This window comes from Drosophila miranda, chromosome 2, assembly GCF_003369915.1.
Source record: "Drosophila miranda strain MSH22 chromosome 2, D.miranda_PacBio2.1, whole genome shotgun sequence".
Taxonomy (NCBI): Eukaryota; Metazoa; Arthropoda; class Insecta; order Diptera; family Drosophilidae; genus Drosophila; species Drosophila miranda.
This window is the reverse complement of record NC_046675.1, coordinates 2837948-2861449: the sequence shown is the minus strand read 5'-3', so window position 1 is coordinate 2861449 and position 23502 is coordinate 2837948. Positions and strand designations below refer to the sequence as shown.

The 23502-nt window shown below is 46.9% G+C and overlaps 4 protein-coding genes across 5 annotated transcripts in view; 1 reads left to right on the top strand and 3 right to left on the bottom strand.

Annotated features, from left to right (window-relative positions):
- The window catches only part of LOC108157266 (putative uncharacterized protein DDB_G0277255), a 67645-nt gene extending 58801 nt beyond the window's left edge, over positions 1-8844 (top strand). For both annotated transcript variants that reach the window (XM_033389423.1, XM_017289254.2), the window contains 2 exons: positions 4645-5204; positions 5359-8844. In XM_033389423.1, coding sequence (XP_033245314.1) covers positions 4737-5204; positions 5359-7254 — 2364 coding nt within the window. In that variant the 5' untranslated portion in view covers positions 4645-4736 and the 3' untranslated portion in view covers positions 7255-8844. The remainder of the gene's footprint in view (positions 1-4644; positions 5205-5358) is intronic.
- A 769-nt stretch (positions 8845-9613) lies between these two features.
- LOC108154037 lies at positions 9614-11533 on the bottom strand. Its single transcript, XM_017284130.2, has 2 exons — positions 11047-11533; positions 9614-10988 (listed from the first exon to the last, which is right to left on the bottom strand). Exons 1-2 carry the CDS (start codon positions 11524-11526, stop codon positions 9654-9656), a joined length of 1815 nt encoding a protein of 604 aa, XP_017139619.1. The 5' UTR covers positions 11527-11533; the 3' UTR covers positions 9614-9653.
- Positions 11534-12252: 719 nt separating this feature from the next.
- On the bottom strand, positions 12253-14251 carry LOC108157789. The gene is made up of 2 exons (XM_017289981.2): positions 13782-14251; positions 12253-13717 (listed from the first exon to the last, which is right to left on the bottom strand). Exons 1-2 carry the CDS (start codon positions 14214-14216, stop codon positions 12380-12382), a joined length of 1773 nt encoding a protein of 590 aa, XP_017145470.1. The 5' UTR covers positions 14217-14251; the 3' UTR covers positions 12253-12379.
- Positions 14252-14357: 106 nt separating this feature from the next.
- LOC108157791 (allergen Tab y 5.0101-like) lies at positions 14358-15396 on the bottom strand. Its single transcript, XM_017289982.2, has 3 exons — positions 15214-15396; positions 14758-15152; positions 14358-14701 (listed from the first exon to the last, which is right to left on the bottom strand). The coding sequence occupies exons 1-3, from the start codon at positions 15355-15357 to the stop codon at positions 14437-14439; spliced, it is 804 nt and encodes a 267-aa protein (XP_017145471.1). The 5' UTR covers positions 15358-15396; the 3' UTR covers positions 14358-14436.
- Positions 15397-23502: the final 8106 nt, after the last annotated feature.

Sequence of the window (23502 nt, the reverse complement as noted above, 5' to 3'; positions counted from 1 at the left end):
TTTGCGCATTTTAATCATGCCCCGTCTCGCCTGTAGTTATTTGGCGTTTTTTTCTGGCCTGGCCAAAAGAGATCTGCGCCGGCTGATAAAGTGATGGCGATGCCAGCGTTTGCTGGTCGCTGGCTGCCCCTCTGCCACTGCCTTTGCGTCTGCATCTGCCTCTGCCTCTGCCAACGCCAACGCAGGCCGCTCTGGCCAAAATGATTAATACATCTTGATGCGATTTGGTTTGTAACGCAGCCCGCAATAAAAACGTGGCTTTTGATTGACAATGGGGCAGAGCGGCAAAAAAGTTTGAGATGCCAGGCCGTTGATTGCTTCATTAGGCGGGGGTCTCGAAAGTTGGCCGAAACCGAAGCCGAAACCGGGAAGACCATTTGATTCAATTATGCATTTGCATGCAATTGAAACATAAGCAACAAGTGGCAAAGGCAGAGGCAGAGGCAGACTGTACAGCAGCAGCTGCTTATCAGCCAAAGAGAGCCGTTGAGCTATTGGTCAATTGGTCAACAGGCAGTGCCACGCCACTGCGGCAGCCGATTGGCGTATCCGGCTAGTATTTGGGGGCAGACCAGACTGGTGGGCGATAATTATCTCTTTGAAAAATGATCTACTGGCTTATGGTCTGCCGCTGGAGAGTGGTCTCACTCGGCTAACGATGACAATTTGCAATGAAGAGCGGGATAAAAATATATGCAGAAATATTTGCAGCTGCATGCTGCAAGCCACACTCTAACAGACTGCCGCACAGGCACAGTTGAGCCATAACTTTTGAGCTCCCGTGCGCTTTTGATGCGTTTTGTGTGCGTTTTATGAGCGGTTTTCAAATGAGTTTTGTAATTTATGCGGCGCTGAAAAAGAGTTTCACAATTCGAATATAAAAATATGGCAGGTCGTTAATATTTGGCATTTCCTGTGCGTAATGATTGAACAAACATGCTTGGAGTGTGCCCCCCAAAAGTATGCAATGGCCATGACACGCCATTAAGTACACAGAGCCAAGCCATGATTAACCCATTTTCTTATATAATTATCACATTGTGCAGCCGCGCACACTCCGCACTCCACACTGCGTATACGCAACGCAGAACGCCCCATCGTTTATCTCAATAAATGTGATTACAGAGAAGATCATCAACAAGTACCGCTTTGCTTTCCATCGGCTGATGATGGCTCCATTTTGGCCAATCGAAGTGCAATTTGATTGCGGTACGTGAATCCACTCAAAGTCGTCATCTGGTCTGGTCTGGTCTGGTCTGCTTTGCTCTTCTCTGCTCTCCTGTGCTCTGGCCTGACCAGCAGGTTTTCCATTGAGCCGCATTGTCTTCTTTATGCCTCAATCTTCTTTTATGAAATTTCTTGCTTGCAATTGTTGGAATTATTTTAATTGATTGAGCCAACGCAAGAGGGGGTGTCGTGTGGGTTTTACTTGGCGACTGGTTTTGGCTTTTATTTGAGCCGAGCCGAGCTGTCTGCGCACACACACGCACACGCAAACGCATTCGACGATAGGTAATTGAAACTTGTTAGTGAAGACATTAAAAAATCGTTTAGCAAGGTATTTGGGTTAAAAATGCGTGGAAAATCGTGCAACCAAAGCGACTAAAACAGCAGTAGCCAGCAGCAGCAGCCACAAATCCAACAGAGAAGAAAAAGCGGCCCAAAGCAGAAGCAGCCAAAGCGTGTGATTTTCATTGATTGTCTGCCAGGAGGGAGGAAAACCCAACCATTGAGAGAAAATTGTGTAACCGCAATATAAAAATTCCTGCACATAAACTAATCCCAGACGATGGGCCTGCCTGCCTGCCTGCCTTTTGCGAGTAATTCTTCTGGTTTGTCTCCGCTTTTTAGCATGTGACGATGCCGGCAACAATGGTTGATGATTGTGAGGAAGGGGAGGGATTTGGGCCTAATCATGACCTGGACAGACCAAAGAAATTGTGCTCAAATTGAAAATTTTCCAGTTTCCCTACTCGTGCACTTAAATATGCAAAAAACTAAGCCAACGGGCTCCAGAGCTTGGCTTAATTAAAAAGCCTTCCAATTATTGGAACATTTTTATTTATTACTCACTAGCACTAGTTGAGAGCCCGATACCGAGCCCCCACTCACATCAGAGCCCCCCTTCCGATGTATAGATAGTTATTCAAACATAAAAACCCATCATGCTATCATGTTTTTAAAATGATGCCGCCTCGGGCTGTTTGCATTTGCCAAAATGCGCTAACAATTTCTACGATTACGATTGCGATTACCATGCAGCATTTGGGAGGGAAATAAAATGCAGTTCCAATCCCCTCTGAGACCCCCTGCCAGCACCGATACCCCGTTGCAGTTGCAGTTGCACTTGCATGCATCTTCATCATGGCACAGGAACGGGCAAAGATGGGAAGATGCATGTGCCGGGCACATGCACATCCACATTCACATCTATAGACCACGTCCATGATTGGCTGGCCGCCAGTTATATGAGCACGTCTCGACGGCCGGCCAACTTTCTTTCTGAGACTCAGACTCAGACTCTGGCCCAGGCTCTGGTGCTGGTGCTGGCTCAGATTCAGACTCCGTTTTGGACTCCGTCCCGCATCTAAATCACAATAATCGTGCTCAAATTAGTCAATATTTGAGCGCCAAAATGCTCAAACAAAGGATTATTATTTTATTTCATATTTCTGCGAGTTCTCCCCCCCCCCCCCCCCCCACGGTTCTCTCTCTTTCTCCCGCGAAGCTTTTCCCTGCTGTCGGCCATAAAGTATATATAAAGTAATTTCTGCATCTTAAACATGATTATTAAGTAAACTACTAGGCAGGCCGCCGAAATAGCAGCAGCAGCAGCAGCAGGTTGGGCTGTCAGTTGGCAGGCAAATGACCACAAATGATTACGCAGACTTTTCGGTCTTTTCGGTGAAATTTTCAGAGCTTTGCCATATTTTTGGGCCGTCTCGAGCGGGGCCGATGGTCGGGGGACGATAAGCCAGGGAAAACACTGGAAAACGAGCTCACCTTAAGAGCCTTAAAAATGTTAACTGACCGCTTACCAAATGGTCTGCACTTGTTGCCGCTTTTTCTCCTCTTTGGCCTGGTCTTTGATCAGGTGTTGATGCTGCTGCCGTGGCCGTCTCCCAGCTAAGTATTTCCAGAGCCCCATGCCAGTTTGATTTCTCCCCAGATATTGCACTTAAAAGTCTCTAGAAGCAGCGGCAGCCCGGGCAGCATCTAAAATATTTTCCAGCAGCGGTATTTTCTCTACGCTCTGCCCTTATCTAAAGTATGCAGGCCGGGGTACGGGCTAGAGCTCTATGTACGACTGCGACTACACCAGCAATGCAAATTTGTTAAGTCATTTTTGTTTGTGGTTCTCACGCTGCCACGCTGCCACACCGCCACAGAAACAGCAACAGAATCGCCGCAAGGTCCATTTTTCATACACATATAAGAGAACTATACGATTCTGAGTCAGTTTCCAGCGAATAAATAAACAAAAAAGAGTCAAATCAATTTGACAATTTGAACATTTGGCACATTTGCTAGAACACGACTTGGGGGCACAACTAGATACAGATACAGCCACAGAAGCAGGAGGCAAGAGGCAAGAGACCCAGCGCGCCGGACTGTCAGTTCGATCACCTTCGGGGTACACCACACATGAATATATTGTGTGTAATTCTGCAGATATGGGAATATACAGTAGCCAGTATTAAACTGAACTGGCGGCAATGTACAGCACAGGGCAGGAAAATAGGATACTCGATAATTTATTTGATTCTGCGGGAGGGTACTCCAAAACTTTTCGTTTTGTTCGACTTTATGGGTTTTTGTATAATTTTATTCGTAATTTAAAGATCTATAAGATCATTTCATTACTTTTATTATACAAACTATAATCCCCACGATCTCCATAATTACAATCCAGAACTAGCTAAGTAAATATTTTCAAAAACAAAATAAATACTTAAGAGTCCCATTTCCCTGTGCGAGTACGTACTTTTGTGCAAACTACTATTCTAAATGCCCGGCTCGTTGTGCGTCCGCCTGTCTGACTTGCCAAATCTATGCAAATGAAACAAGCCAAAAGCTGAGAGAAACAAGAATGGACCGCAAAGTAGGGGAAACAGCCAAAAAAAAAACAAAACAAAAAAAAAAGAAGAGAAAAAAACTGTCGCAATGACAGGTTGAGTTTGGTTTGAGTTTGGCATTAGCCAAAGTCCAAGTGCGCCTTCGCCTTCGCTTCGCAGCGGCAAGAGATTTACGAGGCGGGCACGCCAAATGTGTTTACACTTTGTCACCCTTCTGTCAGCTTGATTTATTCGTTTGCAGATAGCCAGCCGGCTAAAAAGCCAAGCCAAGAGCGGCTCAAATTAAAATGCAAGTATGGCCGGAATGCAGGCCCAGGCAATGCGGCTAGAATGAGTGAGCGAGCGAGCGAGTGAATGACTGATTGACTTAAGTGGCCGTCTGACAAGTGGCTTTAATCAATCGGTGTGTCAGAGAGTGGTGCTCTGCCTGTGTGTGCGTTTGTGTCTGTGTTGGCCAGAGAAATGGAGAAACCAAAAATGAAAACGAAATCACGACAGGAATAACTTAGAAGCAATTTTCCTGGAACTTCTTCGAATCCCTCCGACTAATCAACTTTCTTTCATTCAGTCTCTTCCGCAGTTAACCAACACTGACAAGCATATCGCATTAGCCAACACTTGTCGAATTAAGGCGCTACTCTGGCGCTTCAGGCACAACAAATGATCGGCACTGAGGATATGTCCGCATCGGCTGGCATGGATATAAGCGAATCCTTTCGTGCCGAGGATCTCTCCAAGGCGGACTTCTTCGACTTTGTCACTGGCCCCGACATGGGCATCGGCATTGGTGTGGGCGTCGACTCCTTGGGCGTCAGCCTGCACCAGCAGCAGCACCATCAGCAGCAGCCCCACCAGCAGCAGCAGCAGCACCACCACAGTCAGCACAACAGTCACACCGCCAGCCACGTTCAAGTGGTGCACCAGCCAACCATCTCCATCTCCACCCAATCACCACAGCAGGCCCTGTGCGGCGGTGGTGCGAGAACCAACAGCAGCATGATCCACGATGGTGGGGGAGGCGGTGGTGGAGGGGGAGGAGGAGGAGGAGGTGGCGGTGGCATCGTGATACCCGTGGGCAATCGAAATGGTAGCAGCAATGGAGGAGATCCCACGTTACAGGGCTATGAGGTAGGTCGCAGCTCTTTCACAGCAAAAATTGCAAGAAAAATATATACCAAAAAAAATAAAAACATTAACACACTACACGGGCCCATCTGATCGATATAGTAAACAACTCCTTGTCTATAATATCCCATATTTTGTGTCCTTTTTATCCTTTCAGTTCTGGAACCAGGACAAGGACAGCAGTCGCCTCGATTCTACCTCCATATTCGAGGACCTCGATCGTTACTGCTGGCAACAGCAGCCGGTCACTGCCAACGCTGGTAATGGTGGAGCCACAGCCACAGCCACCAACCAGCCCAGTCCCACGTCTCCTCAGTCGCACCACCACCAGCAGCAGCAGCATTCGCATGCCCACCAACAGCAGCAGCAGCCCAATCCCAGCAGTTCCTCGGCCGCCTCCAGTGGGGCGGGCAGCAGCAGCGACACCATCAGCAGCCTGGACACCACCGACGGACAGATCTACACCCTGACAGTATTAAACGGCGGCGAGCCCTGGCTGAAGCGCTCTGAGGCAGAGCAGCTGCCGAGCTCCCTCGATCTGGACAGTCTTCTGGGCAGCTTTCCGGGGTACATCAAGTCGGAGTATCCATACGACGACAGCGGCTTCAGCACAGACGCCAAGGATGTGATCGTGAACGGGGCAGATGCCAATGGTCTCAGCAGTATTTCCCAGGGCCCCACACAGACGCTGCCCTCGCTCGTTACGGCCATTTCCATCGCGGGGGGCAATGACTTGGGCCAGCAGTTGGCCCAGTTCCAGAACAACAACAACGACTGGCATATGGCCGATCACAATGCCGAGACGGAGCAGAGCACGGCGGAGTCACTGCTACGTAGCGCGCTCCAGGGTAAGGGGTACTCCAAGGGTCTGCATATGCAGAACGGCCTAGCTATGCCCGTCGTCAAGGAGGAGGATATGCGGCGCCTGCTCTTCACGGACGATGCTGCCGATGCCCTGGGCTTTGCCGACTCCACGCTAAATGCCGCCCAAATGTTTGACGAGGCTCAGGGCATGGCTGGTGTCCATCTCACATCCCAGCAGCAGCAGCAGCAGGTGCAACAGCAACAGCAGCAGCACAATGGCAATGCCAATATCATTGTGGACGATATGTTCCTGTCGTTGGAGAACGCCTTCAGCGATGACTTTGAGAAGATCAAGCGCATCGCCAACGAGGTGCAGCAGTTCTGCACCGGAGGCTCTTCGACGCCCACGCCAGGCACAGACTACAGCAGTGCCACCGATGTCCTCATGCAAATCTCCCCGAATCCGACGGCAATCACGACGGCCAATCAGCTCCAGCCGCCGCAGCCACTAAAGCCGGAAGTGAGCACATCAACACCGCCCACGGGCGGAGCAGGCTCATCCGCCAATCATCCTGGCAGATCTTGCAGTGGCATCTCAAAGCCCAAGAAGCAGTACAAACGGAGCAGCAGCAGCAGCACTACCAGCAGCAGCAACAACAACAACAATCCCAATGTGGCTAACAACAACAACAACAACAACAACAGCAGCAGCGGCAGCGGCGGAGGAGGAGCACTGGGCGTGGTCATGGGCAGCAGTGCGGGAAGTGGCAGCTCATCATCCAGCGGCAGTGCGAGCAGCAGCAGCAACAGTCCGCCTGCCAACTCCAGTGGCTCCTCCTCCTCGGCCAGTGGCGGCGGTGGTCAGCGGAAAGAGCGCTCCCTGCACTATTGCTCCATCTGCTCGAAGGGATTCAAGGACAAGTACTCGGTGAATGTCCACATCCGCACCCACACGGGCGAGAAGCCCTTCGCCTGCTCCCTGTGCGGCAAGAGCTTCCGGCAGAAGGCGCACCTGGCTAAGCACTACCAGACGCACATGACCCAAAAGAACAATGGAAGCCTGATCAAGGGCAGCTCCTCCAAGCACCAGAGATCCAGTGGTGGATCATCTGCGGCAGCCGCAGCTGCAGCAGCAGCATCCATCAATCAGCAGCGGCAGATGACTCCGTCACTGCCTGGCATGATCAGCAATCCGAACACTCCGCCTGGCATCCTGCCCCCAGCCAATGGCCTGCTCACGAATCGGTAGTACGACGGCAGAAGTCCCCGCAAACGAAACTATTTCTTGTTCCTTACTCACAAAACACACACACACACAACGACAAAAGCTAAATGAAAACTATATAACTATATATACATATGTATATGCTACTCGAATACATACTCCTGGAGGGATATGGGGATCCCATACTCCACTCCGTCTCGAATTTACGTCATTGAAGAATTCCTATATTCAGCTTTCTGTGCAATTCCTATATACCTACTCGTACTCGAACATATACCAACCAACACTCGAAGCACTTCCAAATAAAATACTCAACTTAATGTACATTTTAATGCTTAAAGACACAACCACAAATTAAATTTAAATGTGCCAAATTTTGAAGATTTTAATTAATGCTACTACCAGATAGAACCTACAATTAAACTAAATAGAGATACGTATAAGTGTAATCAAGCTAATGAAGCAATTCTACGCGTGGTGATATCAAAATGAGGCCAAACGCTTCCCTGCTAAAAGAAGAAAAATAGAAAGAGAAAATACTTACCCTACAACAACCGACGTCCTAAGATCCTGACATCCTGAAAGTCTTAGAAAACCAATCCACAAACTTCTTCTTCGTCTCGAAAACAATGCGTGTTCTTCATGTAAATTGAAAGTATTTTTTTTTTCTTAGTTGCATTGCCCAAATTAGCATAATTTTTGTGTATATAACTAATTAATTGATTAACTAATTATATCCAATTAGTTTGTAAACAGCCAGCTAAGGGAATGCCAAATGCTTGAGTCCATGTTCAAGAACACTGACCCAGGGCCAGTCTTTATTTCTCCTGCCAAGAACTTTCCAGAACTTCTCTCCTCCCTCAAGAATCTCTTTGATCTCTTGGGCCCCTCTCCCCCTGCCAGTGTTCGCAGACTTCAAAGAGGCATTCTTCTTCAGTAGAGGAGGGCACAAGTAAAATAATTATGTATAAAAATCTACAAACAATGCGTTAAACAAACTCAACTTGCACTTGCCATTATTTTTGTATTTGATAAAACACGAGTCGTAGTACGACATACCATAAAACAAATAATAATAAAAATAGTGCCCCTAAATGTATAGACAACGTTAAAGAGAAAGAGAGCGTTAGAGAGGTTAAGCGTAGGTTAAATATAACTAATGGTTAATTAAACTGCCAATTATTTTGTGATAGTTTTTAAAAAAGGTAATTCCATTATAATATATTATGTAAGTGCATATCTTCAATGGTGTTTGGGTTATGTAACATTTAATCGATTTGTTATAAACTGTGTGTAAACTCTTGTAATACGAGTAGTATTTGTCTTCTAATTTATTGAATTTAGTAGTTATATGTACATACATACGACAGCTCGAGAGCTACTAGCTAGCGGGAGAGAGAGGTCGTTCGATCCTTGTTTTATATTGAAGCCTAGGCTAAGCCACACACATCAACAAAAAATCTTAGTTAAATCTTTGTTAGTTATTATTTATGCACACACACACTCGACACACACATATCCATTTGCGGTTAAGTTTTGCATTAATATTTTTATTAGTATTGCAAGCATTAAAAAATAAAGAAATCTTAAACGTTTTATTGACAATTAAGATGCGCTTCGCTTCGTGTCTGCATTGATCCTGCCTTGGGTTAATTAGTTTCAGCCTCTGCCACTACTGCCACTCGTTACGGAGTCGTATCGGAGTCTCTGAAGATTGAAATAATTTTCTCCAATAAAGGAAGACCAGCGCGCAGCCGCACATGAAAGCTTATGCTGCAGCTGCGCATGTCAACCGGAGACGCAGCCGGGGCCCACAGGCAGGCGGCACTTGTCAGTCAAAATCAAAGTACTCGGTACCTGGCTACCGCCACAGCCTGAGCATCAGTGCCTCATTTGGTGGATGGCTGCAAATGCGTGCCGCATGCGCCAAATGGCCGAATGGGCAAACGGCTAACGCCACCAGCAGCCATCAGCGTAGATTAGAGAAAATTTTTCACCCGAAGAGATCAGGCACCACACGACCGAGACACAGAGACTGATGCCTCAGCTCCAGCTGCTGCTGCTGCTGGTGCTTCTGCTGTTGCGGCAAAAAGTCATTTGAGATCGAAACATGTCGATTAGGGAATTTCAAGAGGCGCCAGTGGCCGTCGCACAGGTGGCTAACATCATGGATGCCGCTGTCGCTGTCGCTGCCGCAGACCGTGGCACCTTTGGGGGAGCGGGAGCTGCAACAAGCACGCGTCTTAATTGCTTTTGATGTTTGAACTCTGAGCCAGGCTGCGGCATACGTACGAATAAGAGAGTATATTTTTGCACAATGAAAATCGGGTAACAGCCAGGATGATCTCGTGGAAACGAAAGTTATCTGCGATGGCTAGTCAAATATCCATAAGCCTGGCCATAAAAATATTAGAGGGATGCCTTCATTTAACTTGCCGCCGCGCCTCGCCTCGTCTGCGTAGTCTATGCCGGACCACCTCCAGTAGCCAGACGATTGAGGAGAGCGCCGACATGAAGGCGAAACCATACCAGACATACTGCAGATCTATTAACTGCATGGCCCGGAACTCTCTGTGGGGACTCAGGTCGAGGAAGTGCAGTTCCCCTGCCTCGATCTGCTCCGAGAATGCGCTCTGCATCCAATGCAAAGTGAGGCCCGTTGCGGCGAGTTCCATGATGAGCGTGAGAATCGGTTCCAAGAACACAGAGTTCTCGTTGATGGGAAAACCGAACGGTATGTTATTGAAGAAGCAGAAATCCTCACGCATCCGGAACAGGGGCTTGGAGAAGACCTTCTGCTGCGCGGTGATGACCATCCACTTGGTGGTGTGCATCATGTAGCCGTACCTGGTGTTGAAGGAGTCGCGCAGAATTATGTAGCGACTGAATTCTGGCACTACCATGAACATGGACTCGTACTTCCGTAACTCTGCGAGCCGCCCAATCAGCTCCACATATTCCGGCATCCAGGCCACCACCTTCAAGCGGGAGGCATATAAATCATCGTAGCTGCGATATGGCATCTCCTTTGGCACCGTGGTCAGGTAGGAGGAGAAGTAGGAGTTGTACCAGGACGTGATGAGAATACCCAGCACGCAGATCTCCAGATAGATGCCACGAACAAGAGTGGGAGCTCGACTTACCTCAACGAAAGACTGCCCCAGCACTCCGCGCAGACAGCTTTCGTGCAGGAGGAAGTCATACGGAGCCACCCGATACCCATGGAGCCACAGAGTCATGGCCAGCAGAAAGGATATCCCCACCAGCGTAAACAGGGTCACCAGGAAGGCCTGCAGATCGAACACCCTTGTGTAGTACTCCGGCGTGGAGACGTCTGCCTCGACGGGCAGCATAATGCACCAGTTCATCTGCTCATACGGGTACGTGAAGCCGAAGGGCGGTATGGTGGGAAAGGTCAGCGACATGGCCACCTCCACGGTGTGGTTGCGCACAGCGGCCACCGTCTGCATGGATGGGGCAAAGACAGTCGGGTTCGACGACAGAAGCGGCTGGACGAAGCTGAAATTGTATTTCCGCTGAAAGACGTCCATGAAGTGGCCAACAGTACCCTCGTACACCACTTTTCCCCGCTTGTAATAGGCTATAACGCGTGGCGAGGTGCCCCCAATAATCGTGGGCATTCGATATCCACGGAAGTTCCGGAGTCGATGCGGAAAAATTTTCAGCGGAGAGTCATAGGTTCCCTCCTCTATGTGAAGATGGGGAAAAGGCGAGTAGCGGTAAAAAGTGTGAGTTTTCTAGAAGAAAAAGGAAATAACTCCATTTACTTTAATCCATGAATTGTCGTCTACCCACCTCGTGATCCGCAAATAAGACCAGGACATTCAGTACCCTCATTTTCCAGCAATGCGCAAATATATCAAAGAGTAGTCCTTCACTTGCCGGTTCCATTTCCATCAGAAATATGACTCTCGATGTGGTCATGTGTCTGAGATTGGCCACCAACGCCTTAAGCAAACCATCGTGCTCCTCCAGCCTGCCACTGCTCAAGTATACCACAGTCACCAGTCGACTGTGGATGCCATTGTGGAGAAAGTAGCTAACATTCTCATCCAGCTGCAGCACAGGGACCCTCAGTTCATCCATGAGCTCCATGGCCAGTGTGCTGCCATTCCAAGCCTGATCCGGCACAGTGGCATTCCTGTTCTTCATCAGCAGCAGGTATTCAAAGTGAGACTCCTGCCGTATCCTGTCCAGCAATTGCACAACCTTTGAGCCACTCGCCCCCAAGCAAATCAAGCAAAGGCAGGAAAGCATCAGACACGGACAATCCATCACGATGGACGAGGCACCACTGCATGACACTGATTGATGCCGCTGCACATTTAAAGGGTTGCTAATGAATCCGCCGACGACACCGGCTAATGGCCAAATCCAATTAGCGGACCATGTTAACAAGTCCCAAACCGAGAAAAAGTCGAAAACCAAAAAAACATATTTCCCCCGGGACTACAAGGCAACAACTGAAATCACGCCTGTGTCTGGGTCATGTACTCGTACAATAGCTGTGATATAAAGTAATTGTTAGATTACCATATATCCGAATACCTAATTGCAGACTTTATTCAGAGATACTTTTCAAAGAAAATCATTCCTTTTAATAATGTATCAAAACTTTTCAAAAACTTAATTTTTTCATTTCCTATTTCTTACTTGATTAGCTAGAAAATTGTTAATTGAATTACATCTGGGCTTTACAATAAAAATTGTATATTTCATATTTAAATTAAGCATTTACATACTTTGATTAAATATGTTTCCTATAGATTTAATATAGTTTAATAATTTTAAAGTATTTTGGATTTGAATTAAATAATGGCCGTATTAAGAAGACTTTAAAATAAATTTATGTACATATAAACCAAAGTGAATTATATTTCATTTTATTATCGTTTTATCTAACAACAGAATATTTAATTTTAATTTAATAATTTTTGAATTTAGAACTGGACTATTAAACATTTTTGTTATCATTGGGTGAGTTGTATTGTAACCCTACAATTAACATTTTGTAACCAATATTTGAGGATAATAATATTAACATCAATTTAGTTGAACTTTGCTATTTTTCTCTGAGTGCAGTTAAATCGAAAATCGATTCCGTCGTACACTAGATTCTATCCCATATTTACCATACCTGTCCGAGTCTCACCCTTATTTGATGACGCCAGAACCACATCAGCTCCAGAAGAAACACTACAATTGCCAAAGCCATCATCAAGCCAAAGGCTACCGAAATCTGTTGCAAGTCCATCAGTTGCATGGCTTGAAAGTCCTTGGGCTTGCCTCGATCGACAAGACTCAGCTGACCCGCCTTGATCATGTCCGTGAAGGCCATGGCCCGCCAGCGATTGAGGAGACCAGTTGCCAGCACCTCCTGTATGAGGCGGTCCAGGGCCTCTCGGAAGATGCTATTTTCCTTGATGGGAAAGACAATGGGAATGGCGTGAAAGAAGCAGAGATCCTCCCGCATTGTGAAGAGTGGCGTACTGAAGATCTTCTGCTCCTCACTGATCAGCAGCCACTTCTCCATCGGCAGCATATAGCCATATTTCGTATTAAAGGACTCGCGCATTTCTATAAACTTATTGTAGTCCGGCTCGAATTGGAACATGGACTCATACTCCTCTATGCTGCTGAAGTACTTCAAAAGTATACGGTATTCGGAGGTCCATACCACGATCTTTGTGTGGGAACGCGCAATGCTTTCGTAGCTGGTAAGGGGAGGTCGCCGCGGGGCACTCGTCACGTAAGCAGAGAAGTAAGAGTTGTACCAGGTGGTGATCAGAATCCCCAGCACGCATATCTCCAGGTAAATACCGCGAACCAGAGGGGGAGCTCGAAAGACCTCGATAAAGGACTGTCCCAGCAGTCCCCTCAGGCAACTATTGTGCAGGAAAAACTCAGTCGGCTGCACCCGATATCCATGGAGCCTCAGGGACAGGCCCAAAATCAGAGAAATGGCCACTAGAGCCAGGAGAATGAGTAGAAATGCCGGCCAATGAAATACCATGGCGTACAGCTCGCTGCGTGGAATCTCCTCCGGTACAGGCATCATCAGGCACCAGCTCATCAGCTCGAAAGGATACGTTAAGCCGACGAAGGGCCCCTGGGGATAGACGGCCGCCAGAGCGAACTCTGCGCTTCCGTTACGCACTGCCCCAATCAGTTGCAGAGCCGGCGGAATGGCGGACTCATTCAACGGATGCGGCTGCACTAGACGGCAGTTGAACCGCTGCTCGATGCTCTTCATCAGATTACCGACCAGCCCGGAGTATATGAGTTCTCCATTGGCCCCTCGGTACACGATTAGACGCGGCGATGACCCGCCCACCGCAATCGGCAGTCGATAGCCATGTAGATCTGACATTCGAGGAGGGAACAGCATGGTGGTATTCTCGAGGCGTCTCTCAATGAACTGCAAAATGGGGAATGGCGTGTAACTGTAGATGGTGTGGGAAGATTCCTGCAAAAGATTATCAACAAATTGTAAGCAACAAATGTATATTCCTCTGGCTATTCTTTTTTACCTTAAAATCCTTATAAATGACCAAGACATTAAGAAAATCATGCAGCCAGAACCATTCCAGCAGCGGTTGCACTCGCATCTTCCGCTTTCTCATCACGAAAATAATCGGCACAGTGTTCAGCATTCTCAGATTTAAGTGGACAACCTCAAGCAATCGATCGGGGAAATCTTTCACAAAACCAATGCTCAGGAAGTTCTTCGAATGATGTTGACTCAGATTATAGTTCACGTGGGGGATCTTCTCATTCATCTGAATGACGGACACCGGCAGCTGCCATAAGCTCTTTAGCCAAATGGGTTCCGAATTTCCGAGCAGCAGTACAAACTCAAAGTTCAGCTCGCTTTTAAGTTGCCGAAGAAACTGCAACTCGAAGCACTCCCAGCCAGGACTCAGGCAAGCCACGAGGATTAACTGAAGGAGCGACTGCTGCCTCATGCCGTGTGCTTGCGGGAACGCTTCTGTGGGAGGAGTTCCTTGCAGCAGTCCCTTTTATGCAGGTCCCAAACCACCCATTTGCCTACCCTTCGGCCCCTGGGACGTGAACAGTGACAGTCATAAATTAGCGCACACAACACGTGAGGTTTTTGCACAGAGCATGCATTTTACGAGTATGCGCTTATAAGAGGATATATTATCATCGAGTAGTTTTCATCCATCACATGAATTGATCGGAATAAATTTGCATATTCTCCGTATACTTCTCTCCGATGGCGCACAGATTCTTATATTGCATATCACGACGCTTGCAGAGCGTACCCGGCTTCAAGGCGATTTGGTAGATGGCCGTGTGCTTCATGCCGACTGTGGAAAAGCAGCAGCTCACGTAAAAATAGTTGATTCGGTCCTGGGTAAATTTGAAACCAGCACATCCCACATGCGTATTGCGTTCCGTCATCAGCAGAACTGGCTTGTATGTCGATCTGGGGATTCGATTACAGAAATGTGATTCAAATATTGTTAAACAATGGGAACCTACCTAGAATCCTTGCGCTCTTCAAGGTATACTGTTTGCTGCCTGGTCACATACTGTGCCTCCTTTGCCCATCCTGCTATCATACTGAGGACCACGTCAACGTTTTTCTTTTCCTTTCCCGGGTAGGCGGAGGTGTCGAAGATGCTGCCAATGTTGGGTATATTCGGCGATGTCATGCAGGGGCGCGGCAAGGGCATGCAGGTCATGAGATCGGCCCTGGCGAAGTACTCGAGCTCTTCGGACCAGCTCATACGAGCCATCCTTCCGGCCGGCAGCAGATATCGCGTCAGTCCGGTGGCGGCCCTATTCCGAAAGCTATTCAACGCCCCAACTATTTGGTTCTGGTGGTGCCGCAAGTTCACAAACTTACCCGAGGGCTTGCATTGAAAGGTGAAGTTCTAAGAGAAGCATATACGATTGGAACAGCCCAAAGAAGTTACTCGATTTTCATATATCTACACTCTTCACACAAACTAGGTTGTGCGGTCCACAGTACGGCAGATCGCAGTAGAGGTTGGGGTTAAACTTGAACGCCGCCGACACGCCAGAGATACATCCAGCCAGAAAAAAGATCAGAGTCAGGCAGGTACAGCCTAAGGACATCTTGGTTGGAGAACTTGTAGACGACTGAGAATCCCTCCGCTGGACGGCTGGCTTTTATAGCCATAAAAATATGGTCTGTTCATTATTCAGTTATCTGTTATGGGAGTTTTGCAGACTTTCTTCGAATTTTGCCAACTGGCAAACTCGCAAACTGTTGGCTACAACGGCACTTGCATCTGTTAAATGAATCAGTATTCGGAGTTGTTTATTTATCAAAGAAATTTACTCAGGGAAAAAGTTTATAGTAAGAAGAAACAACACAACAATACATACGTATATATACTAGGTGACAATCCACCCACCCCCATCTTACTTGCTTAAGCAGCAAAAAGAATACCCTTGATGGAATTAACCCGACACGTTATCTATATCCATCAACTGTATCTATGAGATTATTAGAGAAAATATTAAACATTTTAATTTTTTGGAAATATGAAAATATTTAGTTTAATTATAAAATATATTTGCGAGTACTTTGAGTATGATTTAGCGTTTTTTTTCTCTGAGTGTATTCAGAGTTCCATCAGTTGTTTATTTAACAAAGAAATAGATATCATATCTGACCATTAGATTGCTATAACATTAACTAGACCATATGTTCAAAGAAAGTGATAAAACTGAAGTGTAAAATAGGAAAGAAAGAATTACTTTGCAAATCTTGAAGAATTTCCCCTCAGCACAGCACCATTGTTTCCTCATTAAATGGAAACACATTTTATAATCTGCAGATCATACTTCTTTTGCCATAAAGAGATCTCGACAAGCTGAAACAGCTCCAAAAAAAAAAGATGTATAAAACTTAAGTTGAATTAAGGAAATACAAATAATTGCGGAACGCATCGCAGCCATAACTGAAATGATGCAGAAATCTGGTTGGACCGATGGATCACTCTTAATGAGGATCGGCAGCAACATTGCTCATTATACGAGTACATATTGTATATATTTTTCAAGCACTTGTAACTTTGGCTGCACTCCACTCGATTTGGCAGATGCGTCAGCACTTGACCCGGCCACAGACTCAGACTCCACAGTTTCCCATTCGTAGACTCTGCCCCCTGCCCCCTGCCCCGTGTGTGTCGTCTGCCAAATTGAGTTGACGTTGACGTAATGCCCCGCCACTTGAATGATTCTCACTCGCTCGCTCGCTCTTTTTTGTCTTTGTCTTTTTCTGGCTGCCTCGTTTTGCCCTCCGTTTCTTTTTATTTTGGTATTTTTGTATTTATTTTTTTATGAAGTGCATCATCGTCTGGGGCCGCCTTGGACGGTCAATTAGCTGCACATACCGAGAGTATCTCTCGGGTCGAGCACAAAAAGAGTGGCAGCGTGGAGAGCTTTACATGGCAGGGCCGCAAATCTTTTTGGTGTCTTCGCTGGTTGGTCTTCCTTCTTTTCTTGTTTTCATCAGTTTTTATCTCCAGTTTGGTTTCGGCTGGAGGTCACGTAGAGTCTTTAATTGGCTGGGTTGCGTACGAGATGACAATTTACTGAGAATTGAGCCTCAGAGTTCATGAGTGCTCGAGCGGATTCTTATAGAGCGAATCTTTTGCAATCCTGAAACCCCATTCGAAAGCCCATAAACAAAACTGAAAATACTGGTTGCTTTCAGAGCACTACTTTCAAAACACCGAGACCTTTTGGTTCATAACAAACATCTATCCATCCGCCTGATATTTAGAAGAGATCCTTAGATCCTTACACCCGAGTATGGATTTCTGAGCATTACAACTTCCTGGCGATCATAACCAAATGTCATGGCCCCGTTCCATTCGTTTGGCAGGCTCTCCATTCGCATAGAGATCTGCGCATGCCGCAGGTAAGTAACGTATACATATATGAGATGTGGAGTGAAAAGCAGAGGAAAGCCACTGCTCGAACAGTAATGCCGCAAGTGATCGTACATCCGACTGCTTCGGGGGCTTTTGTTGTCCAGTTGTTGCTGCTGCTGGCCACGAGACATGCACGAGCCATGGCATACGCTCCAGCTCCTCCCCAGACAAGCGTTGCATGCCACCAAAAACGGTAGTCTTTTTTGGGGAACAACAATGAGGCCGGACCTGGGACCTGGTCTCATTGAAAAGCGAAAGATGACCAAATAGAAAATGGTGAAAATGGCAAAAGGCCAAAAGCGGACTGACAAAATATTTTTGTATATGATAAATGGCACAGTTTAAAGTAAGTCGAGCACTTGCAATTGTCCAGGTCCATGCATCATGCGGCGGCAGGCGGCAGGCGGCACAATGTAAATTTCCACTGCCGCTCTGACCATTTGTGAGTGTTTCTACGGCCGGGCCGGTGCCTTGTGCCCGGTGCCCGGTGCCCGGTGCCTGGTGCCCGGTGCCTGGTGCCTGGTACCTGGCTAATGGTGCCACACTAACCATAGTCCAGCCATAATCTAGTACATTTTTCGCTAGGTCGTCGCATAGAGACCCAGAGCTCCAGTCCAGAGCTGCCTGATTTATGAAAGGGTCTCATAATTTACCACAAATATGGTCATAATTTTTTTGGCTTTTACTTTTTGGGGGGCTGCTGCTGGTCTCTACTAATGAAGCGGCAGCCGCCAGAAACGGAAAAAGCCCCCCAAAAATAAAAGAAACCAAAGCAACAGCAAAAGGAGACAAACAAAAAAAGTAACAAAAGTAAAGAAAATTTGAAGCAAAGAAACTCATTTAAGTGGATGGACAGCCGATGGCCACTTGTTGCCATCGTTTCCTAGCAATCAGCAACCGCAGCCACAGTGGTGGAACGTGTCATTCCTAACAGACCAGGACCCGACCGAGCCTATAATCATCATCAACATTACCAACCAGCTAGCCAGCCAGCCAGCCAGCCAGCATCAGCCTCAGCCTACAATGTGGAGCAATCACGTCCTGGACTGTACTGGACCGTGCTGGACTGGCCAGGGGCCCACTGTTCCAGCCATGCTTCAATAAATGTCACTCCTCAAGCTTTGCATCTAAAAATTGATGACAATAATTTGTTGCATTCGCCCGAGGGGGTGTGGCCAGCGCCGATCTGCTCCGATCCGCTCCAGCTTTAGCCTAGCTTCAGCCCAAAATTGTCTCGGACAGACTGGAGCTGGCTCGAAGCTGCCACTGCCACTGCCACTGCCTCTGCTGCCACTGCTGTTTTCAACACAATTTATACAAAGTGTCGCAGTTTTTGGCGCTTTGCATTTGTTGCTGACAGACTGCCAGCCGCAGCCGTTCCGCGCCGTGCCGTGCCCCCTGCAACGGTTTGCACTTTGCCGATACAAAAATGAAGCATAAATTTCGTCATTTTGTCACAAGTCGTTTGTATGCGATACCCTGCCCGGATAGAGACAGTGTTAGGGGAGGAGCCTGGGACTGAGACTGGCACTGGAACTGGGATTGGAAATGGGATTGGAACTTGGGCTGGGCTGAGAGTTGATTGCAAAGCGATTTGGCGAATAGTTCCCCCCACAATTCCATAAAAAAATCAACACACACTCCTCTAAGACCAAAACCAAACCCCAATCCCAATCCCAACCGGACTGGACCGTAGAGGCGCTTTGATTTGATTTCGATTACACATTTTTCAATTTGATAAATTTATTGAGCTCCGGCTTCCAAACAAATCGCCTGCGATGCCAGATAAGAGCTGCGAAACTTAATACACCAAATATAATGAATCCTACAGCATGAGTGCAACGAGTGGCATCTCCAGCTTCTGGCTACCTCTTGGCCATTGAAAAACACATATATGGCCATGGCCATAGCCATGGCCTGGCAATCGCCTTGTAAATGGCATCAATTGCGACCTTTTGGCATTCTTACGGAAACATTTCGCTAATGAAACCGATACCTCAAATGTCAAGACACGATCCGGTCCGGTTAGGTTCGGTTTAGGTTCGGTTTTGGCCTGTGGTCAGTCGCCTGCCCTGCTCCTGGCCAGTGGCAACAGCGCCTGCAGCATTTACCACATTCTAGCCAACTTATGGCAGCCATAAAAATGTTAAGCACAAAACATTTGCCACATTGGCACCTTTTGGCCAACAAAAAAACCACCAGAAAAGTAAACGAAAAACGATGCAAGGAGCAGAAAGAAATGGAGCACGCACGTGGCAAATGCCCCCGAGGCGAAATTGGATGCTCCTACTTCTCCATAGTGATCGCAGCTGCAGTTCGTTATGCGGAAGCTGAATCCAATCATAATTCGAAGACGGTTTTTGTTTTTTTCGGTCTGGTTAATTTATGGAGACTTTCGAGAGCTATCAAAGGAATGGTACGACATGTAATTACTACTGAGGTGCTAGAGGATTGCTTAGATTGGGTTACCCATGCACCCCAAATATTTCATTTCAAATTGGGGGTGCTTCATTTTATTGTTCCGCTTTCCTCTTAGTTGTGTGCCATAAACGGAAAAAGATTATAAACAAACCATACGACTTACGAGTAAATTTCCAACCTTATTGCAAGGAAACCCACATCCTCCCTCATAAGCATATAAGCCAAAAGGCAAAAGACTCCGTTTATAAGCGCTACTTAAGCAATTGCAATTACTGCCTGACTTGATTATTTCTTTACAAAACAGACAACTCTGAAATTAATAAAAAATAATTTGTTAACAGCACACACTTGATGCCGAAGCAAAGAGATGATGCTGGATGGGACGTGGTGCCCCAAAGGAAACACGTCAAGCAATCATTCAAAGCTGTCCCGTCCCAGAGTAGGGGAGAGGGGGCCGGGGATCGGACCCATGTTGGAGTGTGCTGTGGCGTGGGCGTGCAGCAGGGGCAGCAACAAAAGATCTGTGGACACACATAAACAACATGCGACGCTCGATGTTGGCTGGACGCCAATTTCGTGGTACTCATGGGACCCCAGAGCAAACCAAACATACATACACGTACATATATAAACGTGTACGAGTGCACATATGTTCATACGTACTTCGTATAGGATACGTGTTTAAACAAATACAATTTGCAATTATATGGCAAGCAAATCAAGTTGAAATCAGCATGCGATTTCCACCTGTGGCCGGCGTCATAATTCGTGGCTATGTTTTTGGTCATAAATCTAGCGATTTACAATTATTTTTTGTTTGTTTTTGTCTCTCTGCAGGTTTTTGTCTCTCGTTTTGGGAAATAGAGAAATACAGAAAATGCATTTCGTGGCACAGCGGGCCTGGACTTGGACATGGACATGGTTTTGCCTGTTGCTGTTGCTGTGGCTGTTGCTGTTGCTGTGGTTCGTGTGCAGCAACAAAAGGCACCCAGCCAACTGCTCCTAATGGCCATTATGGTCATTTCGTTATCACTTGCAACAAAGCAGACCCAAAGCGGCAACAAGGAAACGTTGCCACAGCCTCTCAGCCCCAGCCTCAGCATCGATGCTAAAGCCGAAGGAAGCCCAAGCTGAAGCCAGAGTCCGTGATCTGCTGACAGTCATAAATTTGCATAGATTTTGCAATGCAATGCAATGCTCACTCAAACAACAAATATTAATGGAAAATGGAAAATCTTAAGCTAAACACTGACCAAAAGAAGAAGAGGAAAATTATTTACGATGACGCTAACGAGCGACGACAGGTGGCGCTACGCACCATCCCCCCCGTCTGGCAGTCCAGCACGCAGCTCCCTCTCTCTGTCACTCTCTCACGCACTGTGATAACGCGGAGTGCGTGGCTGTAAATTGATTTTACGGCGCCGCCCGTGTCCAGGCCCCAGGCCCCAGTCCCCAGACCCCAGTCATCTCTCAAACCATTCAGCTTGTCTAAATTATGCAGAAGACAAGTGAAAATTTGCGTTAAGCGGAGTTTTCCTCAGCCACCCTCCCCCTCTCACGCTCTCTCACTCACTTGATCGGCTTTAGAGATGGGACTGCAGTCGGGCTTTTAAGTCATGAAATACAATTTTCACGAGGCAGGAACAACTGTTTTTTTAGTTTGTATTTAATTTAAGCATTATTTTAGTTTAGTTACTTATTTTTCTTTGATGGGTACTCACGAAACTGGTGCAGGCTCGTGGAATATCCTGACCCGTTCTCATCTCTAACCTGTGCGGTTCCCTCTCTCTTTCTACAGCCATCGCCCGCTGTCAATGCATTATATAAAATCGGCTTGAGGGATTAGCATCGCGTACGAACGACTATATGTAATTAAAAGTGAAATTGTTTTGCCTGCCAAGGAAGGGGTCGTAACGAGTTTCCCCCTGCCACCCAACTGGAAAATGCAACTGCAACTGAAACTCGAACTGCAGTTTTGCTCCACGATATGATTGATGGATGAGTTTGAGTTTGTCATGCAAATTTCAACAGTACGGACCGTTCCGTTCCGTTCGTTCGTTCGTTCGTTCGTTGATGATGATGTTGTCTGTGGAGCAGGGACCCCTCCTATCCTCTAACCAACGAAACGGCCAAAACATCTATGAGTCGTTTGGGGCTAACGAGCGGCGCGTGGTACCCAGTGGAAGGCTGGTTCGGTTTTTCTTAGCCATATTCTGATATCATAAATATGAAGCTGTTTTTATTAAAAATTGCCTGATGCCCGAGACCTGGCCTAAGCCATTGCCGCATGTGTGTGGCATATAAATTGCATTGCGCTGGAATTTTAATGACAGCCTTTGGAAATTAATCTAACGCGTTCACCGGCAAGGCAGCCAGAAGAGACCAGAGCTCTGGATCTGGCTATGGCCCAGTCCCACATCAACATCTTGTTGGGAAACGAGTTTGGAAAAGTGTCGCAGATTGTCGTTGTGGTGGCTGCTATTGATTGTTAAGTGATTTGCTGGGCCCGACTGAAGCAGGGGCCCTGCCAACGCTCATATGGATGGAGATGCGGACGACGATGGCGATGGCGATGCAGATGCAGAGGGTCTCTACTCCACCGAATCTGATCGGTATCTGGGGAAATAAAGAAGCCACCGGCTGTGGATGCGGCGGCGGCTTTCACTTGTCCCGCATTTGCATGGAAATTCCGCGCCAATTTCAGCGCAATTAATCGCACAGCCGAGTCCGATCTAGAGACGCCCCCAACCTGGATCCCCATCCTGGACAAAAACCAAAAAAAAAAACAACAACAAAAACCAGTTGAGGCTCATTTGCATGGCGGCTTAATTAAAACAGTCTGTGGGTGGGTGGATGGGTTGGCGTTGCCTTGGTGGTTCGTTGGTGGCTTGCCATCACCCATCCACTGCCTTGCTTTCTCTCTCTCTGCCTCTCTGTGGCAGCCACCGCTCGTCTTTATTTATGTGAAAATTTCGTGGCACATCTGCCTGGCCAGCATTTAGTCAACGGGAAAATTTACTAGCTCATAATTTAGTCAACGGCAGGAGATAAAAAGAAAAAAAAAACAAAAAATACAATATCAGCGAAGACAACGCAGAAACTTTCATGGCCAAACGGTGGCCAGAGTGGGCGAGCTGTGTGTCAGTCATGGGAAAAGCGGCATCTCTCCGCCTATGGAGCCTATGGAGCTGACTGATTGAGTACGCTAATTTCCAGGAAAGGAGGGCTGTAGAAAGTGCACTCTACCATCTGCATGTGAACAGAAAATACATATATCTTCCTGAAATATGGTTCGTATTCGATGCCGTATTCGAATGATTATGCAAATAGAGTTCATATTGGAACAACATTAGATTTCTCAATATATTAGTTTTGTCATACCTTGGTTAACCTTGCAGACCGCCTGAATGATATGCAAGATTATCTAGTGCAGCGCATTCCGCTTTATAAATAGATCGACAACCCGTCCAGACAGGCATCGTGTCAGGGGCTGGCTAATAGATCGACCATCGTTAATGTGACAATTGAAATGCTTTCGGTTTTTTTGTTGTTCTTCTGTTTCTTTTTTTTTAATCCAGGCCAGAACGAATTCGGTGGCAACAAGTAGAGGAAATAGCCCAAAACCAAACAACGGCAGCAACAGGAACAGCGACAACGACAACAACAACAACAACGACAACAACAACGAAAACGACAGAAAACGTTGTCAATTGATTTTCTGCACTATTTCAATTTGACCTGGGCCCGGAGCAACGGTAGCCGGAGGATTGCCTGATGCCGGATTCGCAGAGTTGCCGAATCGCAGAGACAGTGCAAAATGAAACGAATTAACAATTTGATGTAACTGTGATTTTTTTTGCGTTTTTTTTTTTGTTTTTGTTTCGTTTTGGCCACA

What these genes read in the sequence shown, in the direction of transcription:
- LOC108157791 (XM_017289982.2), bottom strand. Translation starts at nt 15,357, where the DNA reads ATGTCCTTAGGCTGTACCTGCCTGACTCTGATCTTTTTTCTGGCTGGA. An exon ending in ACCTAGTTTGTGTGAAGAGT is followed by an intron (nt 15,153 to 15,213) that starts GTAGATATATGA and finishes TGCTTCTCTTAG; the next exon opens with AACTTCACCTTTCAATGCAA. An exon ending in GAAGAGCGCAAGGATTCTAG is followed by an intron (nt 14,702 to 14,757) that starts GTAGGTTCCCAT and finishes TCGAATCCCCAG; the next exon opens with ATCGACATACAAGCCAGTTC.
- LOC108154037 (XM_017284130.2), bottom strand. Translation starts at nt 11,526, where the DNA reads ATGGATTGTCCGTGTCTGATGCTTTCCTGCCTTTGCTTGATTTGCTTG. An exon ending in TCTTATTTGCGGATCACGAG is followed by an intron (nt 10,989 to 11,046) that starts GTGGGTAGACGA and finishes TTTTTCTTCTAG; the next exon opens with AAAACTCACACTTTTTACCG.
- LOC108157789 (XM_017289981.2), bottom strand. Translation starts at nt 14,216, where the DNA reads ATGAGGCAGCAGTCGCTCCTTCAGTTAATCCTCGTGGCTTGCCTGAGT. An exon ending in TCATTTATAAGGATTTTAAG is followed by an intron (nt 13,718 to 13,781) that starts GTAAAAAAGAAT and finishes AATCTTTTGCAG; the next exon opens with GAATCTTCCCACACCATCTA.